The 8,900-nt window shown below is 28.6% G+C and overlaps 1 protein-coding gene across 1 annotated transcript; it reads right to left on the reverse strand.

The window, feature by feature from the left end:
- Positions 1 to 3,079: 3,079 nt before the first annotated feature.
- On the reverse strand, positions 3,080 to 3,891 carry LOC111009301 (MLP-like protein 31). The gene is made up of 2 exons (XM_022282353.2): positions 3,627 to 3,891; positions 3,080 to 3,515 (listed from the first exon to the last, which is right to left on the reverse strand). Exons 1-2 carry the CDS (start codon positions 3,814 to 3,816, stop codon positions 3,238 to 3,240), a joined length of 468 nt encoding a protein of 155 aa, XP_022138045.2. The 5' UTR covers positions 3,817 to 3,891; the 3' UTR covers positions 3,080 to 3,237.
- Positions 3,892 to 8,900: the final 5,009 nt, after the last annotated feature.

The following is an 8,900-nucleotide window of genomic DNA, read 5'->3' on the forward strand; positions in this document are numbered from 1 at the left end:
TTTTGTCCCTTACCGTTATGGAGCCAAATATTTTTCAAATATTAATATCATCCTAAAAGGTGGGTTGCAAGTGTTGGAGACCTTTGCAAAGATTCTATTGTTTCTTCCCAACGAAGCCGACCAAGTATTATAATATTGTATATTTTTATTATTTCTAAATACTTTAGGGTTAGATTTAAATTCATTAGAGTGAATAAAGTTTATAATATAAATTTGCAATAGATGATATTCTATGTTCTAACTTTAAAATATTGTTTACTTTTTTAATGTGTGTTAGGTTTGTTTTAAGATTTTGTTAGATTTTTTTTTAACGAGTTACATTTCTTTTTCTTTAAAGAAAAATTTAAGTTAGTTTTTCTGAAAAAAGAAAAATCTTGGAAGATTGCTAGGTGGGACCTAGAAGATTTGAAATAAAAAAAATAATGATCGAAGATACCTCCTATTGACCGGAAGGAACAACTAATTAGTATCCGAGTAATTTTTGAAAGTATTATTTTTGAAATAAGTTTGAAAGTAATAATATTTTAAAAATAAAGAGACAGTATTTAGAAATAGCAATCAAATTTAGTTGTTTCAAATATATCACTTTTTTTTTTTAAACGAATGTCCAATTTTATAAAATGACAACTTTACCGAAATAATATACATCTATAATATATCTGACTACTGATACAAATATATGACATACATCTTATATACTACTTATATGAGTATTTGATATACTTGCAATATGTATCTGATATTAATGTCTGTGCAATATGTATGTGATATAAATCTAATATATTACAGATATGAGTGTCTTATATAGTAGATGAAAATATATTTTTGTTATATTTCAAAATTTAAAAAACATGTGACATTAGTGATATTTCTTTTAAAAGAAAAATCCTTATTAATTTTTTTAGTTGTCTATATTACAATTTGTCATTATATTTAATCAATTTGTTATGTACTCAAAGTTTAAATGAGGATTTTATAAGAATAATATTTAAATATTAATCTATAAGCACTCATCTCTTTACCAATTGCCTTTAAAATTTATCTGCTCGTTACTTTTTTTGTTGGGTGGTATTCCAAAGTCCAAGTGCTTGTCACCGTGCCATCTTAGAGAAACTTTTACCAACTTATTTTGGAGCATGTCCACATTAATTTAATTTAAATTTGATTTTTTTTCCCAACTTTTCCCAAAAATTTTATTCCCATTCCATATGGAAGAGTCATAGACATACACAATATTTTACATTATCTCCAACTAGGGATATGGCATAGAGTAGGCCCAAACATAACATGTGCATACACACTTGATGCATTAAATAATAATATTATTATTTAAACATATATTTGAAAGCATATAGTACAAGCCAAATTACTACTCCATAAGTCAGCAACAATTGAAGAAATATCAAAACTCTTTCCATTAAGGACAAATATATTTTGATTTGCTTTGATTTTGATTGAAATTGAATAAATAAATTGGCCCACTCTATCACTTATTCAAACTTGAAAGATTCCAAAGGCTCTTCTCTTCCCTTCTCTTCTCTTCTTCTTTATTGAAATAATTAATTACAGTTTTCTCATACCACTTGCTGGAGGTCAGCAAAAGGATGGATGTTGATCACTGGTTATCACCCTATTGTTCATTTTTATAAAAAATATAAAATTAGTGGATATTTGTGAGACATATCCTATGTGGTCATTACAAACAAAGAATATAATTTTAACTCGTCATTGTCGTTATTGTCAATCCAAACCTAGTTCAATAAATAAAAATACGTATTACCTTCTCAAAACTTATGGTCCAATCTCAATCTTACCATGGCTGGAGAACAAAAACTATTATTGTATACTTTTGTCCCATTTCTTAATTTGAAGATGCATTCAACTCTATTAATTTAAATTTGATGTCTACTTCAAATAGCAATAAACAATAATTAATTCTCAATGATCATTCCACTCCGTTTCAAAGGCAAATTAAGTCAAGTGCGAGGAGAATCAACTATCGCATTAGTTAGAGCTGTATTATGCATTGGAAAGGTGCTTATTTCCCAAAGTGCTTTTAGACTTGAAGAGCAGGACAGGAAAGCATACGTAGGATAGGAAAATTGGGGTTTCTAACCCCATTATATAACTCATTTTGATTTTCAACTCCTTTAAAAAAAAAAAAAAAAAAAACTTAATTTGTGACCCCTACCATTCTAATTTGGGATCATTTTTCATTTTTATCTTTGTAAAATTACCAAAATAGTTTGTTCATTTTAATTCCATCAATCTCTTCTTTCAACCCTTACCATTTTTTTTAATTTGAATCTAATATGGATTAATTTAGAAATCAATTACTTAACAAACGAATCTACACAAAAAAAAAAATCTGTAGATTAAATCCTCCAATAACTAAATTAGGGTGAAAAAAAGATTTGCATGATCCAAGAATAAATGCATAAGATTTCCGAATTTAATTACAAAAAAAAATTAATATTTCATAACTATCGAGCCAAAATTGTACTAAATGCCCGAGATTTAATTGGCTAAGAGGGGAGATAATGCCAAAAAAAAAACTGAAATTTGCGGATCGCGAACCGGGATTCTTCAATCCCAGTCCGGGATCTGGAAATTTCAGTTTTTTTTTTTTTGCATTCTCTCTCCTCTTAGTCCTATTGTTATCAATTAAATCTCGACATTTAATGTAATATTAGTCCGGGATTTTTGTAATCTTGATCCTTTTTTTAATTAAATTCGCACAAATCTTATGTAATTATGTATGTTTTCAATTTTTTCCATATTAAACTTTTAATTTACTATTTGAGTTAGATATTTTTCTTTAAAAATTAGATTTTTTTAGGGTTGTAATTAATTATTGTGAGAGATTTGTGGAGGGAATAAAGATTGCAAAGAGATTTGTGGGGGGAGAGATGCTTGATTTTGAAACATGAGGTACTAGGTAATTTCACATTAAAAAATTATGAAATTATTAATAAATGAGGAAGAGTGGGATCATAGATTGGTTTTTTCCGAATGGGGTCATAGGTGACGCAACTAGTTAACCGTAGGGATTTTATTCCCATTCCACATACAAGAGTAATAAACATGCACAATATTTCACATATTTATTCTCAAACTTAGAGATATATAGCATAGTATACAGACCCAAACATAACATGTGCATATACACAGTACATGCATTATTATTTAAACATAGAATTAAAAGCATATAGTAAAACCCCAATCAATGTTCTTCAATCATGCCTCAGCAACTTCCATAAGGTGAGCATCGATGTCTTTAGAGACAGCAACAACAAACTCAAGCAAGGTATGAGAATCTTTAATCTCAGGGTGCAGTTTCTCGTATTCTAAAGTCCAATGAACAACACTTCCCTTTTCCTTTGGAACACATTGGATTGTAAGCTTGAAGCTCTTAAATTCCTCCAAAAGGTCCCCCTCAATCACTTTGAAAGTTATGGAATTTTTCTCTTCGTCGACTGCTTCCACTATCTCCTTTGCCACTGAATTCTTCCCATCTAAACAAGGGGTATTAATCAACACCACCATATAAACAATAAAAAAACAAATTTTTGAAAACGTTACCAAACGGACAATTCGAATAATTTAGAATAGAGAAAAAACCAAACCATGAAAGTAGTTCCAGCAGATGATAGAGCCAACTTTTCCCCATTCACCTTCGTGAAGATCCACGCCTTGTATTTTGTCGGTGGAGACATTGGAGATATGGTGAGGTCTTTGGTGAAATATTTCATGAAACTGTGAAGCTGAAGCTTTGATGGGAACATCCACCACCAACTTTCCACAGAGATCATTCATGGTTTTTGGTTTTTTTGGAAGTACAAGTTATTAGGAGTTTTAAGCCAAGAAAGATGGAATAATATAAAGCAATGCCATCAATGTCTCCTCTTGGACTTATTTATAGAGAGGGTCTACTCTCTCACATGGTGTAATAATGTATGCCATTGGATGTGGGATTTTACATTTTTGTCCAATTAATAATTTTCCAATTATAACTAAGTTATATATAGGCAAATAATTATAATGCTATAATATTATTAAATTATGTGATCAAAAGTACGCTCAGAAACATATAAAGATAAGGAAGATAAATAAAATCACACAAGTTTAGAGATGATGATATATTATAATAACAAAAAAATGGTTGATTTGAATCACCAAAAAGAAACTGTTGTTTTTATGTATTTCGAAAGATGAACTACTGAAAAATTTATTTATTGGGAAGTATGAAGAATATTTTTTTGAAAAAAAATAAATAAAGTGGGAATATTAAGAATCCCTAATTGAAAAGTTAAAGACATAACAAGAATTTATAATAATTTATAATAGATATATTTTACTATTTTTATTTCCAATTGTTTTTCTTTTATATAAATTTTAATTTAAATTTTGCAATGTCGAAAAGAAGTTGATAATTTAGAGATTAATTATCTAGTACATTTTTTTCTTTTATCTACTAAATTCTTATAAAAAAGATTCTGGATCCACCACTAAAATAATAATAATTATGACCATGTAGTTATGCATCGCATCATCGCATCACATCATATAATATAAGATATGATATAAAAAAGAGATTTGATTTCTACCTTTTAATTTAGTGTATAAATATATAATTTCATCATAATTTAAAATGGATACTACAACTAGAAGAAGAGATGGCCGACATGTCGAGGTGGAAGAGACGATGCTTTGGTCACTTTGGCTTGCTTTTCATTCACTGCGTCATAAATTCTTCCAAACTAGCATAATGAATAATAAGTAATAACAATGAATTTTATATTTCCTCTACAACATTATTTTATTTTATTTTTTATTATTATTATTTTTTCCTTCATATATTCTCATCCTCATTTCTGCGGACTCGATTGTTTCCTGAGATTAGTTGAGATTAGTTAAGATGTATGTATTTTGTTTCCATGTAGACAGATAAAAAAAAGGCTAAATATATTATTTAATTAGTCTATAATATTTGGATTTTTTTTCACAATTTTTGGTACAACAATTTTTTTCAATTTCTTTTTGCTCTCTTTAAATCACTCGACACTAAAAGAAATATGATAGATATGCGAATTAAAAAATGAATTTTCATGAGGTTATCAATGTTAATTGTCAGCATATCAACATAATTTAACGGATTAATTTTCTATAATAACAAAAAATTTCGAGCCATATTCTATGTCATATAAATAATTAAAGATCTCAAGTGATATCCAATTTTGGTTTTCTATTGTATTAAAAATTAAGTTTGGAAAACATCATTTATCATTCATGTGTTCCTTTATTTTGTTATATAGTTATTATAAATCTAGGTAAATCTAAAAAAAACAAAACAAAAGGAAAAAAAAAGTAGTTTTCAAAAACTTATTTTAATTTTTGTTCTTGAAATATGGCAAAAAAATTCAAATATGTTTTTAAGATAGGTGAAAAACTTTCTTCTCACATGAAGGGTATGATGTCTTTTCTTAAAAAAGAAAAAGAAAAAAAAAGAAAAAATATATATATAGGTAAAAAACTTACTGGTACAAAATCAAACATAATTTTTAGAAATAGAAAAGTAAAAGTAAAATGGTTACAATCAAAGGGCTCCTTCGTCTTTTTAATGTCTATTTCATCGAATTAAAAGCATGGAGGATAATAACTTCAACTCAATTAATACATCTGACAATTTTCAACATTACGTTGTCAGTTCATCAATTAATTCTTTTGACATTTCGTGGTAACGGGACTTAATTGGAAAAAAAATTAATATTAAGATATAAACGATGGAACTGAAAAAAAATAATTGATGAAATTGAATCAGCAAACTAAATCCACTTAATCTAAAAGTTTAAATGGAAATTTGCACAGCAGTCAATAATTGGGTCAGTACTATTAATCTTTTTGTTTTTTCTAATAATATCCGTAACAGTCCGATACAATTTACACGCATTTCGATTAATCTCACGACCAGTCGTATAACCTTACAAAATTAGATATCGAAAAATACATAGAAATTAATTCATAAGGTAAGTGGTCAATATAGAATTTGAACACATAAAATCAATTTATCTTAAACGCTTTTAGTCCAACCAACCACCGATTAGAACTATTATTAATCATCTATATCTTCTATGTTTTATAGAGAGTTTAGTTCCTATAGTTGTTTTTGTGTTAAGATTTTAATAAAATATTTCACAAAATTTAAGTTAAAAGTTTCTTGTTTTGGTATTTGATAGGAGGGATTTCAAAGGGAAAATCGCATAAATAAGCGTTTCTCACAGACCAATTTTTTAGGCATTTGATGATATCAGCTTTTGCTGAAATTATGACAAAATCGTTAAAAGGCCCGAGAAGAAGGAGATTCGGACTATGGAAATTGGTGATAAAAGACGATCAGGCAAGAGAAGAGGGGTAGAAGAAGGGTAAATACGTAATTTCACCAAAAGCGGTTCACGAGTTTGGAGATTCAAACTCACAATCTCATAGTCGGAGGTATATGCCAATTACGGCTGAGCTATATTCGTTTTGGCAAGAATAAACTATTGAGTACTAACTCAAAATTATGATTTGATTAAGGGATGAATTATAATCTAGCATGTATAAGCTATCATAATATTCATAGGACGTTTAGACATAATCTTATGTATTTTTATTTAGAGATAATTATGTCTTCGAACTTAAACTTAATTTTACAAATGTCTAAAGTTTTCCAATTTTACACTTTTAGATTTCTAGATGTAGGATTTTTTTATAATACCGATTTTACCCTTATTTATTACATTTACTTTTATTATAGTTTTTTTTTTAAATTTAAAAAATTTGAACCCCTCAATTGTAATCATATTCCTTTAATGATTGTGGGCCCAAACGATTCATTCCTTCAAAAAAAGATTTATTCCCATGATTTACCATTAATTTGGAAAAAAGTATCCAATTTCATCTCTCTTCATGTGTAAATTCCCACCGGTTTTTGGAAGTCACCGCCGGACGCATTTCAAATTTGATTCAATAGGTTCCTCTCTGTTCGAGCACTTTTTTCCCCATATATCTCATATATCTCAATATATCCCTATACACAAAAAGGTAAAAAGTGCAAGACAACCATGATAAGATATATCCCCTACACACAAAAAGGAAAATGCACAAATTTGTTATGGTGCTTTGTATGCTAAGATCAAACTCACTGTGAGATATATTTCCATATAACCCTATATATACAACTATTGGATACTAGTTGGGTATGGAATGAACATTAGTATATATTGGAATATATACAAAAAAAAAAAAACAGTACAAGAAAAGGGTTTAACAGTACAAACAAAAAAAAACAAGGTTTTCAACATTATGATATATTAGGAAATATTGGAATGCAAACTTTTCGATCGGGATAAACAGAGACGAACTTCTCCGGCGACGGAGAAAAACGGAGGTGGGGACCAGAGACCAAAGAGTGAACAGAAATGGAACAACGGTAGAACGGAAACGAACTGTTCGGCGACGGGAACGGACAACTCTGCGACGAATATAAAGCCTCTGAGACAGACGAAGCAGACAAAATCAAGGTGAATCGTCGGAGAAGGTGCAAGCAGTTGGAAGAATAATCCCGGCTAACAGAGAAGAAGACACGAACCTAGAGGTTTTTGAATTTGAGGGATTTGGGGATATTTTTAGATGTTTTGGTATTTTAGCTTTTTTGGAAAGTATCATTAAGCAAATATCATGGGATTCAAAATATAACCTTCCAATTAATGAATCCTAGAATTTAAAAATCAATCAATATTAATGTGCATATACAAAATGATAGTTTTGTAATTTAAGTGATGGGTACCATAAATAAGTTTGTTTCATGACAAAAGTGTAAATTACATACATTTCATCCTGTAATTAGGATTTTAAACATTTCATCCTGTAATTAGGATTTTAAACAGTCCATCAATGTACTGATCCCTTTTATTTATTTATTTTAAATATACCTATCAATTGTTGGAATGCAAGAAACTATTATTGTGAGGAAAGTCCTCATAATTTCCGACCACATCTCGATTGTTGTATGTACGATCTTTAGAACCAAATTAGGTGATTCTTCACAAAAACAAACCAAAAAATCACTCCAAATTCAAGCAAAATAAAGTACTCAATATCAAGCTAATATAGAAAAACTTTATAATTAAGAAAAAAAACTACATAGAAATTGCCTAAAAATATCAAACACAAGCAAAATAATTGATACTCAGAAAAATAGTGGTGTACAACCGAAAACGTCAAAATAAACCACAATTCTTCCTTTTTTTTTTTTTTTGAGAAATAAAATAAACCACAATTCTTAAAAGGAAAAAAAGAATCAACTAATTTAATATATTAATTGTACCATTTACTTAACTTCGCGGTTACATTTGGTGGAGTTAAGACTTTATAGTAGTCAAATTTATGATATATATCAAAAGAGTGTTATTGTGATCGTTGACAGACAAAAGCAGATTACAAATATAAAAAGCCAAATATGTGCTTTTAGTCTGGCGACTTTTTAATTTTAAAAAGTTTCAATTTAATCTCTTAAGTAAATATTAAAATTGATTGATAATAAATTTACCTGACGTATATTTAATGAATTGACGAAAATTTAGAAAAAATATATATATCATCAAAAGAACACTAGAAAGTTCTACCAATTTCTTAGAAATTTTGAAAATAAATTAGAAACTTTCATTCCTTAGAAGACTCTTTTATCCTCAACCTACACTTTCAATTTCACCAAGTATTTTGCCATATAAATTTATCGTTGATCAATCTTACATTTGCCAACGGTGAGAGATTAAATTAAAAAACATTCTCGAAGAAAAAAGAAAGAAAGAGAGAAAAGAAAAAGGTCATGTGAGTGAAAGTCGTTGGGGAGCTTAAGA

The sequence above is a fragment of the Momordica charantia genome, assembly GCF_013281855.1.
Source record: "Momordica charantia cultivar OHB3-1 chromosome 5 unlocalized genomic scaffold, Mcharantia_2.0 BLBB01000005.1, whole genome shotgun sequence".
Classification (NCBI taxonomy): Eukaryota; Viridiplantae; Streptophyta; class Magnoliopsida; order Cucurbitales; family Cucurbitaceae; genus Momordica; species Momordica charantia.

Excerpts from the sequence above, each read along its gene's own strand:
- LOC111009301 (XM_022282353.2), bottom strand. The coding sequence starts at position 3,816 with ATGAATGATCTCTGTGGAAAGTTGGTGGTGGATGTTCCCATCAAAGCT. Across the intron at positions 3,516-3,626 it reads CTGCTGGAACTACTTTCATG|ATGGGAAGAATTCAGTGGCA; the intron begins GTTTGGTTTTTT and ends CCCCTTGTTTAG.